Source organism: Oryza sativa, chromosome 2, assembly GCF_034140825.1.
Source record: "Oryza sativa Japonica Group chromosome 2, ASM3414082v1".
NCBI lineage: Eukaryota > Viridiplantae > Streptophyta > Magnoliopsida > Poales > Poaceae > Oryza > Oryza sativa.
In genome coordinates, this window is record NC_089036.1 from 23,347,519 (window position 1) to 23,371,805 (window position 24,287).

General features: G+C 41.1%; 4 protein-coding genes and 1 non-coding gene across 7 annotated transcripts; 2 read left to right on the plus strand and 3 right to left on the minus strand.

Moving 5' to 3' along the window:
• Positions 1 to 755: 755 nt before the first annotated feature.
• Positions 756 to 4,975, plus strand: LOC9272490 (protein POLYCHOME). Of its 2 annotated transcripts, none has more exons than XM_015769304.3 (4): positions 756 to 927; positions 1,046 to 1,102; positions 1,421 to 1,690; positions 4,046 to 4,975. In XM_015769304.3, exons 3-4 carry the CDS (start codon positions 1,430 to 1,432, stop codon positions 4,487 to 4,489), a joined length of 705 nt encoding a protein of 234 aa, XP_015624790.1. In that variant the 5' UTR covers positions 756 to 927; positions 1,046 to 1,102; positions 1,421 to 1,429; the 3' UTR covers positions 4,490 to 4,975. The 2 variants fall into 2 exon arrangements, with proteins under 2 accessions (XP_015624790.1, XP_015624791.1); XM_015769305.3 differs by having other exon boundaries at positions 756 to 923.
• Positions 4,976 to 7,064: 2,089 nt separating this feature from the next.
• On the minus strand, positions 7,065 to 15,253 carry LOC4329830 (uncharacterized). Of its 2 annotated transcripts, none has more exons than XM_015767711.3 (19): positions 15,070 to 15,253; positions 14,850 to 14,969; positions 14,660 to 14,759; positions 13,489 to 13,545; positions 13,295 to 13,341; positions 13,091 to 13,124; positions 12,046 to 12,136; positions 11,213 to 11,304; positions 10,849 to 10,923; positions 10,616 to 10,707; positions 10,034 to 10,163; positions 9,731 to 9,820; positions 9,541 to 9,600; positions 8,652 to 8,743; positions 8,405 to 8,470; positions 8,242 to 8,305; positions 7,955 to 8,046; positions 7,731 to 7,851; positions 7,065 to 7,597 (listed from the first exon to the last, which is right to left on the minus strand). In XM_015767711.3, exons 2-19 carry the CDS (start codon positions 14,915 to 14,917, stop codon positions 7,541 to 7,543), a joined length of 1,428 nt encoding a protein of 475 aa, XP_015623197.1. In that variant the 5' UTR covers positions 14,918 to 14,969; positions 15,070 to 15,253; the 3' UTR covers positions 7,065 to 7,540. The 2 variants fall into 2 exon arrangements, with proteins under 2 accessions (XP_015623197.1, XP_015623196.1); XM_015767710.3 differs by having other exon boundaries at positions 15,066 to 15,253.
• A 1,854-nt stretch (positions 15,254 to 17,107) lies between these two features.
• On the minus strand, positions 17,108 to 19,099 carry LOC4329831 (large ribosomal subunit protein eL6x). Its single transcript, XM_015772092.3, has 4 exons — positions 18,816 to 19,099; positions 18,612 to 18,718; positions 17,593 to 17,774; positions 17,108 to 17,498 (listed from the first exon to the last, which is right to left on the minus strand). The coding sequence occupies exons 1-4, from the start codon at positions 19,028 to 19,030 to the stop codon at positions 17,343 to 17,345; spliced, it is 660 nt and encodes a 219-aa protein (XP_015627578.1). The 5' UTR covers positions 19,031 to 19,099; the 3' UTR covers positions 17,108 to 17,342.
• Positions 19,100 to 20,186: 1,087 nt separating this feature from the next.
• Positions 20,187 to 23,039, minus strand: LOC4329832 (ribosome biogenesis protein BRX1 homolog 2). Its single transcript, XM_015767709.3, has 8 exons — positions 22,750 to 23,039; positions 22,483 to 22,624; positions 22,061 to 22,139; positions 21,843 to 21,967; positions 21,132 to 21,233; positions 20,954 to 21,022; positions 20,770 to 20,868; positions 20,187 to 20,477 (listed from the first exon to the last, which is right to left on the minus strand). Exons 1-8 carry the CDS (start codon positions 22,989 to 22,991, stop codon positions 20,340 to 20,342), a joined length of 996 nt encoding a protein of 331 aa, XP_015623195.1. The 5' UTR covers positions 22,992 to 23,039; the 3' UTR covers positions 20,187 to 20,339.
• A 310-nt stretch (positions 23,040 to 23,349) lies between these two features.
• LOC112938051 (U12 minor spliceosomal RNA) lies at positions 23,350 to 23,507 on the plus strand. Its single transcript, XR_003241100.1, has one exon. It is a non-coding gene; the product is annotated as a U12 minor spliceosomal RNA (small nuclear RNA).
• Positions 23,508 to 24,287: the final 780 nt, after the last annotated feature.

Sequence of the window (24,287 nt, forward strand, 5' to 3'; positions counted from 1 at the left end):
TCGGTCCATATTCTGTAACATTGATTTTTTTTTCATAAGCAGTAAGCTCCGCCACCACCATCCACAACAGCAAGAGCACTAGCAAGCTCTGGCACAAACGTAATTCGATCATCAATGGCTTGGAATCAACTCCTCTTACAGAGTTACGGGTAGTGGCGCGAGTCCCTAACTGGTGGGGCCACCCTTACGGTCCCACATGTCGGAGGCACATGTCCCTACGATACGCCAAAGGTGCCTAATCACAATGGCATACATGATATTATATGAATTAAAAACAAGAGCAGTAATACACAAACTATAGACAAAGTCCCACATGTCGAAGTATGTTTGTCATGTTCTCTCAACAACTTGAAATCAGTTTTCTAGGGAACACTTTGTTGTAAATATATACTCCATATTTTAATAGAGATGAATAAAAATCGATGCTCCCATTTGAGGCTCAAAAAATAATCATCATGTGCCAATTTTCGGAGCAATTTTTACCGTCCAAATTCCAAAAAATAAATTAATAATAATAATAAAGAACACCTTGATGCAGAGTTCTCACTTCTCAGCCGAGAGAGCAGAGCAAAGCAACCAACGGTCAAGAACTCCAAATCCCCAAACCGCATACACGTGGTCCATACACCGGAACAATCCCCGCCGTCCATCCCTCCTACGGACGGCGAGATGCTGCTCTCGGTCCACGGATCACGCCGTGCACCGGCCATTTCAAAACGCGATAAGAATCCCCCCGCCCACGCGCCGCCTCTCCTGGTCTCCCCCCCTCCCGTTAGTTAGAGCCCATAGCCATAGCCATAGCCACCTCCAAGCTCCAAACCCTAGGGATCTATTCCACCATAGTTAGGTGATTCTATCGTAGGGGAGTTAGTAGTCGCCGCGGGGCCCGGATCGGAAGGAATCGGAGAAGAGCCGAGCAAATCGTAGGTTGTTTTCGCGTTTTTTTTTTTTTTGGTTGGGTGGGGTGGTGTTTGTTTTCTTGGGTTTCTTTGGGCGATTATTTTCTTTTCCTGATGCGTTGTGGTGTGATTCTGATCTTTTGCAGATCTGCGGGAGGGGATAGGATTCGCGTGCGGGGGGTTGCAGCGGCAGGAATCTGAAGGTGAGATGGCTGAATTTTGGGAGATTTGGTTGGTTTTTTTGTGGGGATTCGTTGGTTCGTGTTCGTTTCCCCCAAACCCTTCTGTGTTTTTTTTCTGGGTCATTTAGTTGCAAATCGATGGGGATTAGAGGATTTCAGGACGAATCTGAGTTGAAAAAACCGGAGCTTAGATGTTTTCTGGTGTTTCTTGGGGGCAATTTCTTGTCTTGGTGGTTTTTTTTTCTTTTTACTTGGAAGAGGCAGGAGCCAAATCTGAGCCGCGCAGAATTTGTGCGAAAAATCTTCATTCCATTAGTTGCTCATGAGTTCTTCTCGCAGATCTCCAGGATGCCTGAAGTGAGAAATTCCGGCGGTAGGGCGGCGCTCGCCGACCCCTCGGGTGGTGGGTTCTTTATCAGGAGGACGACGTCGCCGCCGGGAGCCGTGGCGGTCAAGCCGCTGGCTCGGCGGGCCCTGCCGCCGACGAGCAACAAGGAGAACGTGCCGCCGTCCTGGGCTGTGACCGTGAGGGCTACACCCAAGAGGAGGAGCCCCCTGCCCGAGTGGTACCCGAGGAGCCCACTCCGCGACATCACGTCAGTCGTCAAGGTGATGAACCATTCCCGTAGGCTGTGTGGTGGGTTGGATGTGCTCTGAATCCTGTGAAATTGGTGTGGTCGTTTTTTGTGTGCTGATATCATGTGTAGGACTTCAGGTTTTTATTATTTTGATGCATGGTGTGTTCTTGAGGATTTGTGTCAGTTATCATGTTTAGGTAGGGTATAATTGGTGAATGGTATGTTCTTGAAGATATGATAGTGCTAAGATTGGTGTGCTCGTGATTCTGGAATTGTGGTGGTCTTGTGTTCGAGGTTGAATTCTTTACAGATAGTGAATATCACTAGCAAGAGTAGCAGTCTAGGAAATTAAGGTGTCCTTCGACTACTACTGATGATAAATATGCATTTCTTTCTGCTTATCGCAACAAAGTCCCTGAATTTTGTTAGTAAGCATTTCAATCACTAAAATGAGGAACACAATTGCTTGATACTATAATCAATTAGTACCTTTTTATACTTGCAAAATCATATCAGACTATAAATGAATTAGCAATGAGGGACTTCACCAACCGATGCTTCTTCGCTCTTTTTTGTATCTTCTTCGATCTGTCTATCTTATTTTAGGTGATCAGTAATTAGATGACATACTATGCAAAATTTCAGGGAAGTTCAGTGAAATAACAGGCTTAAACTTTGAATGCTCTTCTGATGTGAGTAATCAACTATGACATGTCTAATTTGTTGTACTTGTTTGGTTGTACACACTTGGGGAATTCGGTCTGTTATAACATGAATCATCATAATTCATGACAAATTTGCATTATATGTCGTGTAGCCCACTCCATGATATCACATCAGTCGTCAAGGTGATGAACAGTTCCCATGGGCTTTGTGGTGGATGTTCTCTGAATCCTGTAAAATTGTGTGGTCATTTTGTGCTAATATCATGTTTTAATACTTTAGGTTTTTATGCATGGTATGTTCTTGAGGATTTGTGTCAATATATTGTTGTGTTCAGGTTAGGTTATATTTGATGCATGATATGTTCACGGTGATATGGTAATGCTAAATGTTGTGCACATGATTCTGAAATTGTGATTAGGCTTGAGTTGAGGATGTCTTGGTTACCTATTGTGAATATTACTAGCAATAGTTGCAGTCTAGCAAATTAAGTGTCTTCTGGCTACTGCTGGTTATAATTGGGCATCTTTTCTGTCACTGCAACAAAATCGCTGAATTTTGTTAGTAAGAAGCAACGAGGGACTTTCTTCTGAACAAATGGTGTTTTTTTTGTTTTTTTCTTTATCTGTTTTGATATGCCTATCCGTCATTTTAAGTGACCAGTAATCAGATAAAATACTGATTAATTTTCTGAGAAGTTCAGTGAAATAACAGGCTTAAAACATGTAAATGTGCCATTCATCCATTTCATGTCTGTTGCATTTCTTAATGATCTTCTGATCATGTGAGGAATCAACTATGATATGTGTGATTCGTTGGACTTGTTGGTTGTACACTTTATGGACTAAAACTAAAGAGCCACCAATTTGGGGGATTGGGTCTGTTTTATCATGAATCATAATTCATGGCTGCTTTGCATTATAGAGGTAGGTGCATTTTTTAGTTATATACATTTTTTTCAATGGTGTGCACCGAAGGTAATAGAGGATGAGGAAATACCTCAATGTTGGAATTTGTGCTATATAGAACCTTGGCAACAGCCTAACTTGCTTGCCTTGCCAGTAGTCATATCTTTTGAGATTCACTTAACCTGAAAAAATTGAACTAAATGTATTCATCAAGCTGTAGTTTACCGGGTGCGATTTCAGTTTGGCTTTGCTACAGTGCTTTCTTCTGTTCTTCTCCTGTTAAATTTTACTCAGTGTTCGATAGTTTAACAGATACTTTCCTGTTAAACTTTAAGGATAACTTTTTGAAGTACTTTGATTGGTACATATTCAGTACTTCGGCTTGTTGTGTATATAGCTGCTTAAATACAAAACAGCTCCTTTTTGGCCTTGATGAAATTCTTGCTAGCTGATATATTAGTCCTTATCTTCATAGCAAAAATAAGTGTATTTTCCGCAGTGTCAAACAACCAGAGTTATATATCTCATTTTATTATAATACCAGTTAATCCAGATTTCACATTTTGCTTCAATGCTGTCGTTGGGGGAAAGAGAAAAGGGGTTTTGTTGTTCATTTTGTTGTACATAGTTCTCTGTCATTTTTATAGTTATTCATGCCTTTTTTTCCCTGTAGTTGTATTTATGCTCATATGTTGAACATATGCTTGTGCAGTACTGAGTCGTAGCAGGATAACAATGCTGATACATCCTTCAAGTTAATGGATATAATCACGCATCCATGACAATATGCTTATAATTTTACCTACCATTTGCAGGCAGTTGAGAGGAAAAGTCGCCTCGGAAATGCTGCGGTTCGGCAGCAGATCCAGTTGAGTGAAGATTCTTCACGATCTGTGGATCCAGCAACTCCAGTACAAAAAGAAGAAGGTGTCCCTCAAAGCACACCAACACCACCAACTCAAAAGGCCCTGGATGCTGCTGCCCCTTGTCCTGGCTCAACCCAAGCTGTTGCAAGCACATCAACAGCTTACTTGGCCGAGGGCAAGCCGAAGGCATCATCTTCTTCTCCATCTGACTGCTCCTTTCAGACACCATCCAGACCAAATGATCCAGCTCTTGCTGATCTCATGGAGAAGGAACTGTCCAGCTCCATAGAGCAGATAGAGAAGATGGTAAGGAAGAACCTCAAGAGAGCTCCGAAGGCTGCTCAGCCTTCCAAGGTGACCATCCAGAAGCGCACCCTGTTGTCCATGAGATGAGATGAGATGAGATGAGCTGATCACACTGTCCAGAGGAGAGAGTGAGGCCTGCTCAGGCCTGCAACTGCGAGGTTTTCCCACTTGTCTGCTGCTTTCTTAGCCGCTAGTCCTAGCCAAACCCTTTGCATCAGCTGCTCTTCTTCCATCCCTGCTGTGATCCTGGGCTTGTTGAGGCATGGTGCTCAGTTTTGTGTACCATTGAGGGGGATCTCTGCTTGAGGACCCTGGGATATGGGGGGGTAGCCTAGCTCTCTTCTTGAGGGCATAGATAGGATTAGCTGTTGATAATACCATTCGTCGTACTGGTACATGCTTACTGCAGCAGACCTTCAACTGTGTATAGCTTCTGTATATTTTTACTGCACGCTCCATTGAGACATCGACAACTGTTAGTAGCTAACAAGACAAGATTTTCTGTGACTCTGTTATTGTATTAACTACAGTATGGCACTTCTGTCGTAGAACATAACTTCTCTTTGGTGTGAACATTGTGACTCGTCGCATAACGTCCTGATTTACTTGATTATACAGTATTGAGCAGTAGAAATCATCAGAACTTTGCACGTTGTTGGTGATTTCCCAATGGAAATTATACTGCTTTACTAGAAAATCATAGAGGCCTATCTCAGTTTTGCATGCTTCCAAGCTGGTAGCAAGATTCAGTCTTTAAGATTGTCTTGGTGATCAACTGTCATTTTTCCCTTTTTTTGGTTGAAAAGGTACGACGATCTAAATAAAGATGGGGATTTTATTTGGGAGAAAAGGCGGCATTGAAATATTTTTTTCCGTAACCCCAATTTTCTGTTTCAACCAATGATTTTTCATTGAAATATATCTCACTCGAAACGATTTTTCTTAGCTATCACTCGATTTTTTTTTACCGTATGATACACGCTGAGATGTGTGCTAGGTCTGTTATTTATTGCGTCATGGCATGGCAAGCATGGGTATATTTAGCACAGCTCCAATTCCAGGAATCAACAATTCCAATGGAAAAGATGATCAAAATGACTCGAACACCTCAATATATGATTTTAATTCAGGTAGGAGGAACACCAGTCTGATTTATCTAAGTTGAAACAAGCATACACTGATCGTATCAGTTTTTTCCATATGTTAAATAAGCAAACACAAAAGATACTGAAAATGAACAAACACAAAAGAAGTGGTCTAATGTGCACATGGGAATCACTTCTTCCTTCTCAGCCTCCTGGATGGCAGGCTTCTCGTTTCTCAGCATTTCCACCTGTTCAGCTTCATACACCTTCCTAGCTTGCCTCCTCTATCAAGGACCCCAATGTCCTTTGCTTCTCAATCCTCTGTGTTCCCTAGTTGGAGTTGGGAACATTTCCAACGATTTGGCATGATTAATTAAGTATTTTCTATAGATTTTTTTTTGCAAAAAAACACATCGTTTAGCAATTTAGGAAGCGTGCGCGCGAAAAAATGAGAGAAAGCAGACTAAAGAACACAGCCACATGCAAACACCATTTCTTTGTAGAATTCTAGATTCTCGAAGAAGTGCCCTGAAGGATCCGATCTTCATATTTATGTGCATCAGCTTTTATAACTCCTCTGTTGAAAACATCTGAAACAAACATGCTTTGACCCATTGCTGATTTGCACTTTCGGAAGGGGAAAAGAAAATTTGGGGCACCCATATTCTGAATTTTGGGAGGTTTCAGGATTTTTATCACGATTGTTGAACGAAATTTTCAAACAATATTTAAATCTGGGCAAAAAAAAAAGGGAAATTTTGTCCAGATTTAGCAGCAGATCACATCATCCTTTTTGCTAGACAAGAGAAGGGAAGAGCAACCGAAGCAGAAAATAGTGACTGGCAGTTGCTGTTAGCTAACACTACGATGATTTCAAGCAACTTTCTCATGCTCTCTAATAAAAGAGGAATTATTCGCATGGGCGAACAAAAACAAGGCGAATACTTTTTGAAGGCGGAGGCCACCTGGACACTGGCGGTGCTACAAGATGCACCTGATAGTGTAGTGACAAGTGGTCTATAATTTCAACCCTAAAGTCTCATGTTCAATTGACACACTCATAATTTTTCTTTAAAAAAGTATTTAGAGGGGTGTCTCTCCCTCCAAATCTCGTTTTTCCCTTTTCACCAGCGGTGAGCCGGTGATACCATGCGCCCGGCCGCGCAAGAGACGGTTGCCGCCGTGCCGGTGCCGGCGCCAGAGACGACCGCATGCAGCGTGTGCTCTCCACACGATTACACTGGCGCTCCATGTCAGGCCTCCACGGAGAAGGGCGCACGCTGCGGCAGAAACTGATGCAGGGAAGGAGCCGCTCGCTTCTGATCAGAGCACGGAAACGGAAGCCTGCGCACTATACTGACTGATGCCTGCTCGGCTCAACCTGTCGAAATCTCTGTGCCATCTCTGCCGCCTCCGGTGAGAGCTGTCCAGGGCCTCCTGGCTCGGTGAGCATGCATCCCCCACACCGCCTCCTTTGCTGACCGCCACCCCAACGGCGCCGCCGGCCAGGAGCCCAGGACAACCACGGTCTGGATCAGCAGCGGCATCAACCGCACAGGATACATGTTGGCACTAGGTTATGTATAATCTAGTACCAGTATGTTATATTTTGGAACGGATGAAGCAGTTCATTATACAGTATTACATCCAGGAGATACACCGACATTGCGAGAAACTGGGAAACACAACTTATGTACGATCTACAGAGATAGGGAGTTCAGGGAACGGGGGAAATCATGTACAGGTAAGCGAACCTTCAGAGCCCCTAGGAGCATGCCATGAAAGTACATACATGGTCGGTTGCAACACAGAAATCTGTCGCCCATCTTGGAGGCAATGCACTGGCAGAAGATCGAATCATGTAACGCCAAGAGATTTAGTTCTTTTTGACCGGTCGATCAGGTTGGGAGCCTCTGTGGTGGGACCAATAGATTGTGCTCCCATGCGGCTGATCATTCTCCGATGCAGGACGGCCCACGAGCTAATGTAGAGCACTGTGACTGCATTTGGAGATATTGTCTTGGAGGCAAATCAAGATTGTTCCATGACACCGCTACTCCGAGTTTTTGATAGACTCTTGCTTTTGCGATAACACGAGCAAAGATGAAAACTGAAGAGGATAACAAGAAGTTAACTTTTGCCAACAGACTCAGATCTGCAACTGATGCGTAATGCATATAGCTTTCCCAATTATACGCCGAGATGGAGGTCATTCTAGTAACTGAAGATGGAAGGGAACTAACCTGAGTACCGGCAAGTATAGTATGACAGAAGGGATGTGCTGCACAGGAAACAACTCTCTGAGATGAAGGAATAAACTTGTTTGCTGCAGGTTTCTTTTCATCGGAGCCTCTTATTTCCTCACTGAAACATGGAATGCCAAGTGAGAATAAAGACCAAAGAAGATTGTTGACAAAATGTATGATTGTGTAAATTAAGAAGAAAAGGAAAGCAAATATCAGCTCACTTGTAGTCGACATGGCATGCTGAACTTGTATCTGGATGAAAATCCAGTAGATGCATGCCAACAGTATTGGAGGCAGATCCAACTGCATAAATCTGGATAATGTAAAGTGTATGTTATGCATCTAGCTCCAATGTATTTCAATGCCAGATGAGATATTTATTATTATGACTACAGTGATAAATGAAAGTGCCTTATTCAGCATTATTGAAATCCTTTTCACCTTGCAACAAGATATGCAGGTTTCAAATTTAATAAAAAGAATTGCATGTGATCTATAATATTCTTACTGAAGATGTCGGCAACCAGGTCGGTTTTCTATGTAGCTTTTGCCACATGAAGTTCATGTGCTCCCTAGTAAAACAAACAGAAGAGAACAACAAAACAATAGGTCCAATTAGCAAAGGTTACTTTGACTAAGAAGATTTGTGAAGGCAGAAGTAATCTACTTACAACCAATCAGGAGGAGGGCAGTGCAGGTGACTCACACTGAGGGTGTTAATGTTCAAGGCTCCAGACCTAACATGCATATGGAAAAGATTGTCACTGAGATCTAGACCATAGCACAGAACACTTAAACAAGTAGAAGAGTAATTAAATATGTCACCCGAAAGGATGGTGGATGGAAAATTCCAATAAGTCAACAAAGTAACCTTGCTTTACAGTCAGATAATTAATAACAGTGCAACACACTACTTACCAGCCATTGTCAAGATGGAAGGCTAACTGATATGAGCAACTAGGGTTGAAGTCTATTGAAAGAATTTCACTCGACACAATGTTCGTTTGGTCCTGAAGACAGTGATCAAATATGTTAAAAGAAAATAATATATATAGTAGCAAGGAAACCCCCATTAGATGATATACCATCTATCTCACATTTAATGAAGGTGCCAATTGGAGGATGAGTTATAATAGCTTCAAACAAGCCGTAGAAACCATGCCCTCCATTTCATTACTTGAGATGTGTCATTTTGTTGTTTTCCCTCCATACTAATTTTAATCCCAATGGCAAGAAATGAACTTATTTTAGGACAACAGAAGTATGTCCAGGGTTTAGGTACTTCCTGATATGGCAAAAACTAAGCAAACTGCCAGTTCGCAGCAAGAATACATAATCTGACTGGTTTAAAGCACTAAATAAATCCCCAGTGACCTCCCTTTTCAGCTAGATGTGCATAATGACTGTTAGGTTTGTTCCAAATATCAAGATTTCAAAATTTTCAAAAGAAAAAACTTGACCCAAGAGAATTGACAAGTTAACATACATATAGTTTTTTTTTTCTGGTAAACAGTTTTCAGAAGAGTAAACAAGCTCAAGAGGGATATATCATTGCCGTTTGGCGTTCTATATTCTACTGAGTTACCGCAAGTCAATATCATCAAACTTAATAGTTGCATGCAAAACAATAGCTAGCATTAATTCTAAATTTGGGTATTTAATAAGTACTCTATATGAATTTGATAATTCACATCTCACCGATACTGTGACTACATGAAACATCTAAATGCTCACAAGAATGGAAACTTGCAAAAGGAGAAATTAATTTCCTTATGCGCAATCATAAGTTTGTTTTTGTTTTTCATACCTTTAGCGATGGAATTTTGCCCAACAAAGTTGATATCTTCACTGATGATAATTGTTGAACCTAGACCCAAAAGAAAAAATCATGAACAGAAGTTTGCTATTCTGAATATATGATCATAAAAATTATCAAAATGAAGATCAAGTAGGATGGTGCGATACCGCATAAAAATGAGGAAGAGCTAGCAGAGTACCTCATTATGGCTTTGAAAAGCAGCTGATGCCCTCCCTCCACGGAGATCCCAGGCATGAACGGTGCCCTCTTTAGTTGCAGCAAACACGGTCTAGAAAATAAACTGTCAGCCTCCATCTATGAATGGCCCAAACTTTAACACAAATAACCAAACTTCTTTTTACATCTCTAAAATTCTGTAACACTAAGTTCAATTTACAAGCCAAGTTGGAAACTCAGAATCTTAAACAGAGATAGGTCGATATGAGAACATAATTCAGAAAGCTAAAGAGGCAAAGAGCTTGACACTGCTAAATTAGCGTACCCGGTTATCTATATTTAGCTTGACACTGCTAAATTGAGATTCTGGATGTCCTATGAGCTCAAGACAGTGTTTTTTACTTAGCCGCATGTCCCACATGAAGACCGCTCCATCAAGGCCAGATGCAAATAACCTAAGGAAGGAGCACAAATAAGCATAGCATATTAGTAACAACATTGTTTCATTTAAAAAACAAGAAGAGGGACGCTGTTGGCAATCTCTGTAGTAGCTTGCTTTTACAAACCAACAACCACCATAAGCAGAATCCAGTCAATCCACATACCCTGGCTATAATCCTATTTTCTATATTAACATACCCCATGCCCACCCAAACAACAAAAGAAATATCATTGCAATGTGCAAAATTTGTAGAATTCCTGGGTTTACATAGTATTGTATGTACAATAGGGGTTAAAATTAACCTCAACTTCTAAATTAAGAAAGAACACAATATGCTGTCAATCACAGCCAAGCTTTACATCAAATACTAGCTAGCAATAGTTTATGCATTTACGGTTGCATTATTTAAAAGAAGCAAACATAATTGGCATGCCAAGGGTGAACAATACAAATTTTGTCACATACCATGACTTATCATCTGAAGAAAAAGCTACATCAGTCAAACCTTTGCGGAATTCAGAGAGCACAGGATATCTGGATCTTCCTTTCCGTAAAATCTAAATTATTAATAACAGAAGGTCGGTGAGTTAAAATTGGCAAACAAAGCAAAGCAAAAGTATTTGATCTAGAGTTACTAGAATACAGTTCTTGTAATGAGAGAAGACAAAACGAACTATAAATGGGAAAAGGGCACTTACTTCAGTTGGCGTGGACGAGACACAGCCAATATCAAACAGGAGAACCATGTCAGTTTGTCTAGATACACAAACTATCTGCAGCATGAATGCAATTATAAGAGATAAATGATGGAGAAGAAGATTTGCCACTGATGGGACATAGCCAATATCAAACAGGTGTCCATGTTATTTGGTATACATGTACAAACTATCCTCAGCAGGCATACAACAATAAGAAATAGAATGACAGATAATACAAGACACGGTTCATCCTTACAAAATGAACCCATCAATGTTAAATCGACAAAGTACTTTCTGATCTGAAATAAGCTAGAAATCTAAAATACCACACACATAAAGATTCAGCTAGTGCACAATTACAGACCTCATCTTGATTTGCTGGATTCCATCGGACAGCACATAGGGGCATTGAGTTTGATATATGTAGCAAATAGTTTGATGATTCATCTGGCAAACCTACCAACAAACAGTAAATTGCAGAAGGATTATGATAAATACAAAGGCAGAAAGTTATGGAGAACCTTACAAAAAAAAGCAACTTATCAAGAAATTATAACAACTTTTGAGAAAGAACATTTGGAGTGCCACCTCTCACTTTATCCCTTCTCTTAGAGTATGTTGTTGGAAAATGAAACAATGCATTGTTCTTGCCTGGTTATAAACTTTGTAATTGAAACTGTTTGTCTCTTTTCCTTTTTTGTACAAATTGTTTACCCAATTTATAAAATTAACTGCTGGGTGCGCCTAACTGTAGTTTCATTCCAAAAAAATGGAAATGATGCATTGGTCACCATTGCAATTCTTTTGGTGTGCTCTCAGATGCATATATTCCAACTAGATGTGTAGAAGTTTGAATGCTGAATTGCATCATTTTGTACCAACAATAATGCAGTAACAAAAACTACAGAAGTGTACCCATATTCTTGGAAAAAGAATTAAGTCCTTAACTTCAATATCACATTGACAAGAAAAGGCAGGTCTATCTCAGTGACAAGGAAAAGCAATTTTATAAACACATAATGGTTTGTGCTAGAAAGGAAATATCCACATTTTAAAACTACACTCACACTCTTGGTCTGCTTATGTATAACGGTTTGAGTACTTGCTTATGTATAAGGGGATTCCGACATGTCTGTGGACTTGATATAATCCAATTTAATCTCTTAGATGGTCAAGTTGGGCTCTGTTTTAACTTACCCCGTGATGGACCATATGTGGAGCAGTATAAGGTCTCAAAATCATGCACGGTTAAACATCCCGAGGCTGTAACTGATGCAAGGTATATTCCCTGCCAATCAGAAACACAAGAAATGTGTGTAAACATTTTATATAGGAAAAATAGATAAATGTCATTTCAAACATTATAGTTTAGATATTCCATCACAAATTTATGCTTAGAAACATGCCATTACAAAGTTGATGTGTTCACCATATGCCATTGGATATCCAAATTGACCTATTTGCCCCATTTTTCTTGCTCTCTCCTCCCTTTCAGTCTCTCCACCATCTCCCATGTTCCCACAGTTTCCACATTTCCTCCACTCCCATCTCCAGCACACCTCTTGAGCATGGGAGGTGTGCTGGAGACATGAATTGGATCCCTCAAAGGTGGAGGCTGCCGTTCAAGATGTGGACGGCCTAACGCTACAAGACAAATTGGAGTTAACATGGACGTGCTGCCAACAAGGGAGCCACATGGACAGATCTGCTAGCAAAGTCCATGGCTGCCAGTGCTGCAAGGAAGGTGCCAGCACTTTGCAATAGGTGCGTTGCATGCAAAGGACCGTCATCCACCCTACCCCAATGGTGCTGTCGATCCTCCTCCAATGCTGCCACTCTATCTCAGCCACCTCCTGCTAGACTCAGATGACAGATCTAGTAGAACCAGATGGCAGAGGCAGCTGCACTATCGTAGTGCATACCGTGGGCATGGAAGCCAAGTAGAGAAAGGTTGGGAGGAAAGCGACGAAGATGGGGTAATTAGGTAAAATGTGCACACCAGTAGCTCATAATGGCATGTCTCTTACTAGAAACTATGCGATGGCATTGGCATGTATGAAAAAGGAAACTTTTAATGGCATTATTCTAAATTACAACGTATTATTGCATAAATATTGTTTTTCCTTTTACAGAACAATATGTAACAATAGTCTTCAAAAAAAAATATATGTTCCAGCCTACAAGCAATTGCAGTAGGCAGTCATGCTAAACAAGGAAAATTGAACTGACATTTCAACGCTACCTTTTTATCAAATTCCATTGCTGAAATCCCCTCTCTGCCAAAAGAAAAAAAAAAGGCAAGGTTATTAGTGTATTAAAAGGATGGCTACAAACAGCAGAGTGAAACTCTAGGAAGGAGATTATAGCAACTAGCCAACTACTTTAAAGTTTAAAATTGTGCTTTTATAATGAAATACAGCAAATAACATAAAATAAAAATGCTGACCTTACTGCTTGAAATCCCAGGACTGAATCGTTAACAACTCGATTCATCTGATAGGAGCAATGGTAGAACTCATCAGTCAAATAACGAACAGGGATTCAACATTACAAGGTACATAATGAGCCTTGTCGGTAGAAATAAGGTAGGGGAGAGGCACACTAAAAAAGATTTTTAAAAAAGCACAGGATGAGCATTACATATGTTGTACATCGCTCCTGGCCTTCCATGTAGTAATTGTGACTGAAGGTCCTTATCTTCCCAACATAAAAATAAATAAATTAATCAAAATCCAATAAAATATGTTGCAATAAAACATGAAAATGGTTTTCCTTAAAAAAAAAGAACTGGAAAACTGGCATAGTAACAACTAAAACCACCCTCCTTGTTGTCCTGCAGAATTCAAAACTAAAACCCTGCTATGATGGCATACACGGTTCTGCCATTCTCAAAGAAAGATACTGTGCTAGGATAGTTAATAAAGTACATGTCATAAGCTCTATTTCAAGTTATACCTTTATGCTACTGGCTGATTCATATTACATCTATAGAATTGTACACGAGTTGAGATGGTCTCTTAAACAATATTTTCCACATCTCCAGCAGCGAGCATAGAGCCATAAGCACCAATTTGAACCTTGGAGGACATTGACACAAACTCTTGATCTACTAAATCAAAAAGGGCCATAGCTTTGTTTTTTCGAGAATGCGCAAAATATTTGCGCATCTTTGTATTACGATTAGGGAATAAAGTCAACAACTTACAAACCAACCCGGACAGAAAAAAGAAACAAAGAGAAGGTTACAAAGGTGATATGTCCCGGCATAAATTTTGCGACCCTAATGCTGATTGTCAACTCCGGGAGCAGACCTGCCGATCTCCACAAGGCAGCCTCCTCTGCCGCTGCCCTAGCTACGTCCGGCCACGAGTGCTGCTGCTGATAGAACACCCTGTTGTTCCTTTCCTTCCAGATGGACTAGGCAGCGAGCACGACGACGGTATCGAACCCGCGCCTAAGCTGTTAGGGACCCCTTTCCTGATGCCTGACCACCAGCTCAGGAAAGAACATTGAGCAACCGGAAAGAGATCAGGGCGACCAATGACATCCTATAAGTGCTACTTCGCAAGTTCTAGCACTTCTACCAGCTTATTGCAACAGAAGAAACATAAGGGAGCAGCTTTGCTATTGGAATCTACAACCTATGATTAGCATTACTAAAAAGAAACAAAAAAGTAAATATGTCGTTAGCCGCTCTAGAGAATTCCAGTTCCAGTGTCTAACTCATATGCAGTAATCCCAGTAGTGAAAACAACTTCGTAATAACCAACACGGAAACAAAGCAAATGCTCTTTTCCGAGATTTCTGTCACCTCGGAGAACGAATCGCGCAGGCGAACGGACTCCCGGTGCCGAAACCTAGCGTCGATGCGGCCGTCCAGCTCGGCGGCGACGCGGCTCCACCGGTGCCGTCTGCGGATCGAGATAAGGTCAGAGAAGCGAAAAAAAAAACGCAATCCAGTTCAGTAACGGGTGTACTGAGATCGGGGAAGGGGGGAGCACCTCGGAGGAACCGGTGCCGCCGGAGCATCGCCGGAAGGTGGAGGCGCCGCCACGAGGAACTTCTCCATTTGGTAGGGGCTTAGCTTTGGGAAGGAATCGTCAAACGAAGGCTTCGATTTCCTGCGGCGAAGAAATGGCTGTAAATGGAAATGGAGCAAACCAAAAAAAAAACAAAAATCATCGAAACGGAGGCAGCAAAAAAACATCCAATCCAACCTACGCGCGCAAGACCAAAAGGAAGCCGTCCGCCGCCGGCGCTGCCGGAGCTCGAGCCGCCGGAGCCCACGCCGCCGGCCGCCGCTGAGGCCGCGCCGCAATGCGGAAAGCCTAGGGCTGTTTGGAGCCTAGGGCTTCGTTTGAATTTTGGAAGGGAGGAAAGCAAAAAACCCAGCAACACAAAAATTGGGAAACAAAAGAAAAGGATTTGAAAAATATATAATGTATGGATGGACTGTAGAGCGGTATTTACAATATTATATCAATTTCAGGTTTTTATTTTTAATTATTAATTTAGATAAGCAAAATGCAAAGTCCTAGTTTCTGCATCAACTATGGTGCACTAATAGTATTTGCCATCAATTAAATATACCTGAACAAAAACGAAAAGGAAAACTAATGTAGAGGTAATCTTAAAATAGAGAATGTAGTTTAGTCACAGTGATCGTTGTTCCAAATAGCGGGATAGAAAAGAGAAACAAAGAATAAATATTCTCCCGTTTTAATTGGAAAAAATGTATTGTAAACATGATGTTACCGTTGTTAGGTGTTTTTGCGCCAAAATAACACATAACAAATAAAAAGAGACAAGGTATTATTGTTATTAGCATATTTTAAAATTGACTTGTCACTCTATTGAGATTCAATGGTATTTTATTTATGATTACATCGACTTATTGATCCGTTCTCCCACGCTCCTATTTCTTGAGTAAAACATACTGGAAATGAACAACCACCGCCTCCGATTCTCCATCCTTCCCATACACAACAAGTATCACCTCACCTAATCATAAACAGTTACAAGATACAATAAGAACCCCTTTTATCCATGTGCCTTATCACCTTTAACTCATTTATCACATATATGCACCTCACTGCCACTCACATCGTCACTAATATATATTAAATATGATTGTACCATAGTTTTGAGTTTTCGCGCCAAAATATGACTATGTATTATTGCTATTAGCATATTTTTTAAATCATTTTTGTCCATTCTATTGAGATTCAACAATATGTATCTATCGTTGTATGCACTCATCAATCCGTTCTCCCTAATCTCACTTCCCTCATATAAAACATACAGCTATCCATCACTACTTCGCCCCTTCCCCATGCCCTTCCACATATTAACCTCTCTACATGCCATGGGATCACTGAGAATTTACCGTGCCACGTCAGCATTTTTTAAAAAAAACCCTAAGTTTTTATTAATAACATATTGGTTCTCACCAATATTGTCCGTTCGATCTCGCAGTAGGGTCGATCTAACCGTTCACGTTCCCGCGGTGGCGACCCTTTCTTAGTTCGTCTTATATACCACCTCAATGCCACTGATATCGTCATTACTCACTCTATCCCAAAAAAGACAAATATAGAATTGAATGATACTCATTTCCCTTTCCTCATGTAAAACATACAACCAACCATCACTACTTCCACCATTCCCTGTCTCCGTTTTATATACCACCTCAATACCACTTATATCTTCATTACTCTCTATCCCGAAAAAGACAAATATACGATTATAAATGTTACGATTTGTTGTATTATGTTACAATCATATTCAGTTATAAGTTGTTTTTTTTTTACGGGAGGAGACGGAGCAATCACTCTTATTAGATCATACCTTCACTATCGTTTGCATACTTGAATCTATAAACCTCGTACTCCTACCGACACCCACACTCCATAGGGATGTCCAAAATCTGGCCGAGCACGCTGATATGTTACTAATCCGCTATTACCTTGTTTTGTTGCGAAATCGGCCATCTGCTATTACTGTTTGCAACCACAGCAATCGCCCTTCTTTTATCAGATCATCTTGTCTATACACTAATGCTGCAAATCAAACTCATACATGCTTTTTTGTTTAAATCAATATATCCGTAAACAAGTTGAAACAAATTGTAAACAACCGAAACGTTAAGGGCAACTCGTCAGCATTGCACCGGCCTAAGTGGCATGCATCAAGCACTGAAAGTTAAATAAGTTAACCTCGCGGAAACAAGCAAAAAAAAAATCAAATAGACACCAGTACACAACTTGCAACGCAATAGCTTAATTATGGCTCAAATGTTATGCATTGCACATTTGAGTAGGTACGGTAACCATGAACCACCAAAGTAGATAATCCTTCTCTTAATCTTCTCATAATATTTGACAGGCAGACTTCAACAGAAATGGAGAGTTCACTACCCGGGTACAAAATTCAGAAGTACAGAAACACACTAGGCAAAAAGACTTCCTCAGAACTTGAAACTTGTACCGACTAACTTAGAATGTCATCTCATGGGGCTTGTCGCCGTCCCTGAGAGAGAACCGGGCACCAAGATAGGATTTCAGGTCTGGGACAACCTCGATAGCCTTGATCAACTCAGCATCCACAGCCTTCTGGTCATCCTTCTTGAAGTCGGGCAGATTCTTGGTTGCCTATAAGATTCAACAGAGAATAGGCAGGTGAGTTAGCATTGGAGCTAAACCGGTAACTGGCCATGGAGGAATGCCATACAGAATCAAGACATACCTCCTTCTCTGTCTCAAAAAGTTCACCCTCGGTCTTCTTGGCCTTTGCCTTCTTGTCCCGGGCAAAGTACTTGTCATCAAACTTATCCACCTTAACACCAGAGATGTCAACCTTCGTGGATGTGGCAATGACGTAGGCCTGGTTCACACGGCGGATGGGCACTCCATTGATCTTAAAAGGTCCTGAAGGAGAACAATAAGAATTTAGGCCAAAATCCAGTGCTTTGATTGTAAAAATCTGAACCCAACCAATTCATTGATTGTAATCAGAGCTTAACCAATTTCCTGGCTTAGGTCAGATCCCATCAAAATGAAATTAACTTGATTAAAACAAAGTGAGACTATTACATTCTACTAAAAACATCAAAATATGCCAGAGGGTGAGTGGCAAAAATATACAATTCCCTTTTTGCATTCAGTGTGCATGTTATATGGAATTTCCATTACAAAAAACAGCACAATCCATTTTACATCTTTGTATTACAGATGCAAATTTCAGCTCAATCTATATCAATGAGGCAAAAGATTCCTAACAAAACAATATTTGCCAAAATAACTATGATGGATTGATTGTCCCTGCTTGTTTGAAAGACCAGCTCTTATGAGCAATTCAGAGTAGGCACTAAAATTGCGGTTTAGAGAACATAGTAACATCAAAAGTTTAGTAGTTTTAGCCCTACATTTTTTTTGAGTTATTTGGTTTTATTTCTTAATAATACAGTTGTTACTACTAACAATTAACATGACTCAATCGCATGGATATGAATAATACAGTATCTATTAGGGAAATGAACACTCGATTATAAATTGGGTAATAAATCTCACATTTGCATCAGATATAAATCGACATAAGCTACAGGTACTGATTTCACAATTCCCGAACTAAATAACAAACGAAGTGCAACTATACAAAATCAATTCATAGATCCGCACACTACAAGCTTCCCAGATGGCACAGCCACAAGCCAAAATCAATCATCGCAGTATCACAGGCACGGGGAGAGGCGGGAAGGGGTTTACCGGTGATGAGGAGCAGGCCGGACTTGAGCTGCTTGAGGAACACGACGCGCTTCCCCATGTACCTCCCGGCGAGCAGGATCAGCACCGTCCCCGGCGTGATGGTCGACCTGCATCACGCAAACAAACAAACAAACAGATAAAAATCACTCAGGAACACCGATCCATAGATCACGAGCAGCCGATAGTTGGTCGCATGGCTGAGACCTGAGCTTGGTAGGGTTGGCCTTGCGGGTGCTGGGGGCGCGGGGCTTGACGTCGTCGGCGGGGTAGAACTTGGGCTCGGCGGCGGCGGCGGGCTTGCCGGCCTTGGGGAAGGTGCCGCCGTTCTTGGCCTTGATGGCCCAGAGCCCGCGGCGGTGGTAGGTGTGCGACCGCGACGCGCGCTTGATGCCCTGCGACAGCTTCGACGTCGGCGCCATTGCTGCGGGAGGCGCTTCGCTGCGGCGCGAGAGAGAGGGTGGAGGCGGCGGTGGGGTGGGAAGGAGAATGGAGGGGAGGGTTTGGTCGCAGGTTTATATACGTGCGGCGGCGTGGAGGCGGAAACCCTAGCTTCTTGGGCTCTCCTGGATTTTGGTCTTGGGCTCGTTTAACGCAGCACGTATGCACGCGGTATGTTTCGGCCGTGGAAAAAAAGTCCACTTAACATCCCTCAAAAAGTATTGATTGCTTGACCCTTAACCGCAAAACTGGGTATGCCTCCAACTTGTAAAACTAAGTACAAAATGGACGTAATCTATATTTGGTTTACGGTTGAGGGATGCAAAACCAGATATAGAGTATACTCCAACTCGTAAAACTAATGTAAAATAAACGTTTTTATTATATGATTGAGGGATGCAAATGAAACTCAGACATATATCAGGGACGCACATGAAACTAATCCGTCCGTTTTGTTTTGCTAAGTTCACAGCCCATAATAAGAGCGAAGCGTTTGCTCTAGACAGATTTTTACGGGTAGATGTTTTCCCCCTCGTTATTTTGACAAAAAGTAATTTCAAATCTTTTTTGATTACCTCACGGCTATCCTTGGTACTTACTTTCGGTTGCATGATCTTGTCTGATAGGGCATAAAACGACATATAAGCAACAGAAGAAAAAAGATTTGTTGGTAAACTTTATGTTTGTGTTATTGCAGTTTAAAAACCAACATAAAAAATAAACCTATAATCAACTTCAAAATTAAGTTTTAAAATTTAAACTTTAGAACTGACTTATGAGCAGAGCGCCAAACGATGGAAAGTGACTCTTTTTTCCCCTTCCTATAAGCTTGCTCACATCGGGTCCTCGTTTTTGGCCCTGTTTAGTGGAGCTTGTCCCAGCTGTAGCTTTTTCCAAAAGCTGCCCCAAACAATCCATAGCTTCTGAGAATCTATAGTTACAAATTCTGAAAAATGAACTAAGAAGCCAGAAGCTGACAGCTGCTTCTCAGAATTTTAAGCTCCCCCAAACAGGCCCTTCAAATTGTATTGTGCCAAAAACATGGTAAAACAGTGGTAACAAAAAAACGTAACAAGCAATAAGCACATATAAGTCTACTAATGCGAATTATACTTTTAAGCACGAGACGAGATGGAGTTAGGATAGGACACTAAAATCTTATTCATGTAAATAATAGACTCATGGTGTCATACAAGAAATTCCACGAGATATAGTAAACAAAACTCGTGTCGGGTGACAGCGAGAGCAACTAGTTTAACGGGGGTTGATGGTTCAATCACTATAGCTGAACTAGTCCTCCCCTTTCCAAAGTTCAGCAAATTCATCAGGCTCCAGAGTGTTCTCCATCTCGTGCATCTTCCTCCTCACCTTAGCCTTGACCTTCTTGGCATACTTGCCGGCCTTCTTCCGCTTCTCTAGTGCACGGATCTGACGAAGATAACAAAATAAACATATGAACTACACGTGCAGTCGTGCAACATGAGGGTAAATGATTTGTTATAGTTGAATCAAAATCACAATGCTTAGACGAATCAATGAACAGAGCAAACACAACAGCAAAAACTTTTGTTGGTCCATTTAATGATACACAAAAGAAAGCGTAAGCATGACCAGAACAAACAAACCTAGATTGCTTTAACATTTTCAGGTGCTCACCTAAGATGCTCAGAAATATGTATTGTACATACACAGCAATCAATTGGTGGTAAAAAAGGGATACCTGATTGGGAGACACATAGAATGGATTCTCGTACAATGTAGGGCCACCGAAACTACCGCCAAATATTTTGATTGGGTTCAAACAGAACCTTGGGCCAACCTACACAGCAAGTTCGATCTCAAAACTGAAACTAAACTTGGAAACATAAAAAAATATTATACAAATAGAAGCTATGCGCCTTTACCTCAACAAGTGTCATCTTGTCCAGACCTCCTTTATCAACCTTGTCAATCTCATTGTGGGGAACAGAAATCTGACAAAGTTGATCATACGGTAATATTCAGACAATGCTAGGAACTTCTATTGCTTGTAACTGGCAGGAGTTAATGAAAATTAAGAAAACAAACAGACTAATATATTACCTGATAATTTCTAAACCAAACATGGTCATCAACGATAGAGAAGACAAACACATGGTCATGAAAAGGCTTTGCCTTTCGATGATCTTTTGGAGTAGCAAATATCTGCAGAGCAAATAATAGTTAGTTTCTTATGTTTTTTAGGGCAAGTTTGTTTCTCAACTGCTTTACTAGAAAAGAAGCATGTATAACTTCATCACGGATTGCATTCCCCCAGTTCTCCATAAAGTTCATAACATGTGAAAGCTAAAACAACATTCATATTGGCATCATGACCAAATATTAATTCTGAAAACTGACAGCATTAAGAAAAAGGTGTATGATGGAAAGTACTAAAAAATTGTGAAGTCTAGAACCAGATTTTTAAAAGGATTACACTTTCTTAATCAAAGTTATCAACATGTCAAAAATGGATGTAAAGTGTTTCATGTAGACAGTACAGCAGATACCTACAGGCTAGTCCATAAACAACAGAACACTCTCAATACTTGTGAATTGAATTCACAAACTGGGTTCTACAAGTACAATAAGACATTATCAAAAAACATGTATTTAATTCAACTACTCAAGTTTGAACGCTGTTACCAGGCAAAAAACCAAGACTAAAGTCACAATAAGTTGATAAAGATTAGTTATTTAGTCTAGTGCATGATCAACTTGTTCATTGATAAGAATGCATGTAGAGCAAAATAACATATCAAATCAGTCATGCACCTGGGTTAGCATTTCTTTCACAAGCTGCCAGTGAGGTTGTTCATCAAAATTTGTAGAAAATGTTATAAGAGGCCGTGACCCTTTCAGATGGTTCCCTGTAAGCTTCAACTCCTCCATGGTGTGAACTGCATGTAAACATTACTGGACATTTAGGCACTGATGGAATAATGTCCATAATCTTGTACAGATTACAGCTCACAAATACTTGACATACTTACCAGCATTAACTAGAAATTTCACTGATGGTCCTCCAGGGGACTTAACCATCCAAAGGTAAAGATCCTTCTGTTTTCTGCACTGTAGTATACATATAGAAGAAGTTCCACCATCAGAATTGCAATACTAAGGTCTAAACTGAACAGAGAATTTGAAGCTCCAAGCTTTATTATCATAGTGAAGTAGTAGCTCAGTAATCTCCGCAGCAGAAAAGAAATATAGAATTACTAAAGAGTGAAATTGTTTTAGCGCTAGAACTACAAATCACTAGCTTAATGCATGTTAAGAACAGAAGTATAGAACGATTCAACAGCTAGTGATAATCCTATTGCATGCTTCTCCTATCAAGCACGCAACCATCAGCGCATCAAAGATGAGGCCTGAAGCAACTTGAGATCGTAGCAGTATATGTGTAAATATATACCTCGAAGAAGAGGCAGCTGGAGCAGTTCCTGAGCTCGAGCAGCTCGTTGAGCGCATTGCCCTTGCTCTGCTTCGACTCGACCTTGCTGTCCTTCTTGGCGTGCGGCAGCAGCGACACCACGTTCTGCATCAGATGCCGATACCTACGAGCAAAACCCACCACCCCAATCCCCCCACAAAAACAACACATCCACACATCAATCGATCTATCCGCCGCCACATCACACCGAACGAAAAAAAAACGAGCGCGCGGTGCGGCGCCACTCACCGGTAGTTGATTCGGCGGGAGCAGGTCACGAGCACCTTCTCCTTGTTGCGGAACGGCGCCGCGGCGGCGGCGGCGGCGGCATCCTCTTCTCCCTCAGAGGCGGCCTCGGCCTCGGCTTCCTCGTCGTCCGCGGGCTTCTCCTTGAAGCCGAAGAGGGTGCGCTCCGGGCGCTGCGGCGCGAACTCGTCGGGCTTCTCCACCGCGGCCGCCGCATCGGAGGAGCGCTTCCGCTTCTTCGCCATGGCTGGGGCTCGAATCGCGGCGGCGGCGGTCGCAGCTGCTTCGGCGGCGGCGGCGCGAGGAAGAGAATGGGGGTGTATATGCTTCGCGGAGGAGGCGAGCGGAGGGTTTAAGGTCAGAGACCTGAATTAAGTGGGCCTAGCCCATGTTCGCATCTAGTTATGGGCCGACGCAGTGCGGCCCACATTTTACGGCTGGGCTCCAACCCTCTCAGGTCAATGGGCCACCACGGCCCATATATGGTCGACACAGCGCAACGAACGAGAGGGGGAATGTGGTGAATAATCCCACCTCGCTGGCCGGAGGAGATGCGGGGTGCGGCTGGTGCTATATAAGGTGGGTGAGGTGCAACGAAAAAACTTGCCTTAAACTAATGAGTAAGGAAAACAAAGCGTTGCGGTGAGAGCCGCTCGCGGTGCGGGACTCAAACCCTGCACGGCAATTTTTGCGAGGGGAAGAGGCTCGCGCGGGTATTGACACTGCTTACTTTTGCAGGACTTGCCTGTGTGGGCCTCCCTACCCACAAAATACCAAATCTAAATTTAGCTATAGTTAATTAAATAGAACTCTTTTTAAAAAAATTCAAATTTGATTTGTAATAAATTATAGTAATATTTATAATAAAAACAAATATTGTATTAAAATATGTTTAATATAAAATAAAATTAAATTGTAGTACTTCGATTTAATGTGAGTTATTTTAGCATTTTTTATATTCGTATTACATTTGTATTGATGTTAATGAATTTAAAGAGTATTGATGTTAATGAATTTAAAGAGATTTATATGTTTATATTCATTAATATTAGAGAAAATGCTAGAATGACGTACTCTCTTCATCTATTTCTTATAGTCATATTTCATCTACAGATCAAGAATAATTAATTCTACATATTTGCATTTCTCGATGCCCATAAAGCCAATCTACATATTTGCATTTCTCGATGCCCATAAAGCCAATCTTGTGTGTAAGAATAGAGTAGATGTTAGCTATTTTTTCTATAAATTTGATTGAATGAATGTAAGCTAGTTTTTCTATAAATTTGATTGAATGAATGTAAAGAATTTTGACTAAGAAATAATATGACACTGAGTAAAACGGAGAGAGTACTTTCTCTCCGAATTGGTTTATTTTGCTGTAGTTAATACTTTTTCTTTAAAAATTGTTAGCTTGATATTTTTTACCTCCTTAAAAATCATCTCTTAGGTAACCTTAAACTATAAATATTCTTTTCCCAACCCTTAATCTAACATTGAATAAAATAGCTATTACAATTGTTTGAAAACTATTTTTTATT

What these genes read in the sequence shown, in the direction of transcription:
- LOC9272490 (XM_015769304.3), top strand. Translation starts at nt 1,430, where the DNA reads ATGCCTGAAGTGAGAAATTCCGGCGGTAGGGCGGCGCTCGCCGACCCC. An exon ending in ACATCACGTCAGTCGTCAAG is followed by an intron (nt 1,691 to 4,045) that starts GTGATGAACCAT and finishes TACCATTTGCAG; the next exon opens with GCAGTTGAGAGGAAAAGTCG.
- LOC4329830 (XM_015767711.3), bottom strand. Translation starts at nt 14,917, where the DNA reads ATGGAGAAGTTCCTCGTGGCGGCGCCTCCACCTTCCGGCGATGCTCCG. An exon ending in CTGGGATTTCAAGCAGTAAG is followed by an intron (nt 13,125 to 13,294) that starts GTCAGCATTTTT and finishes TTCTTTTGGCAG; the next exon opens with AGAGGGGATTTCAGCAATGG. An exon ending in CACATATGGTCCATCACGGG is followed by an intron (nt 11,305 to 12,045) that starts GTAAGTTAAAAC and finishes GTTTGTTGGTAG; the next exon opens with GTTTGCCAGATGAATCATCA.
- LOC4329831 (XM_015772092.3), bottom strand. Translation starts at nt 19,030, where the DNA reads ATGGCGCCGACGTCGAAGCTGTCGCAGGGCATCAAGCGCGCGTCGCGG. An exon ending in GCCAACCCTACCAAGCTCAG is followed by an intron (nt 18,719 to 18,815) that starts GTCTCAGCCATG and finishes TGCGTGATGCAG; the next exon opens with GTCGACCATCACGCCGGGGA. An exon ending in CGGCCTGCTCCTCATCACCG is followed by an intron (nt 17,775 to 18,611) that starts GTAAACCCCTTC and finishes GTTCTCCTTCAG; the next exon opens with GACCTTTTAAGATCAATGGA.
- LOC4329832 (XM_015767709.3), bottom strand. Translation starts at nt 22,991, where the DNA reads ATGGCGAAGAAGCGGAAGCGCTCCTCCGATGCGGCGGCCGCGGTGGAG. An exon ending in TGAAAGAAATGCTAACCCAG is followed by an intron (nt 21,234 to 21,842) that starts GTGCATGACTGA and finishes TTTGCTCTGCAG; the next exon opens with ATATTTGCTACTCCAAAAGA. An exon ending in TCTATGTGTCTCCCAATCAG is followed by an intron (nt 20,478 to 20,769) that starts GTATCCCTTTTT and finishes TATCTTCGTCAG; the next exon opens with ATCCGTGCACTAGAGAAGCG.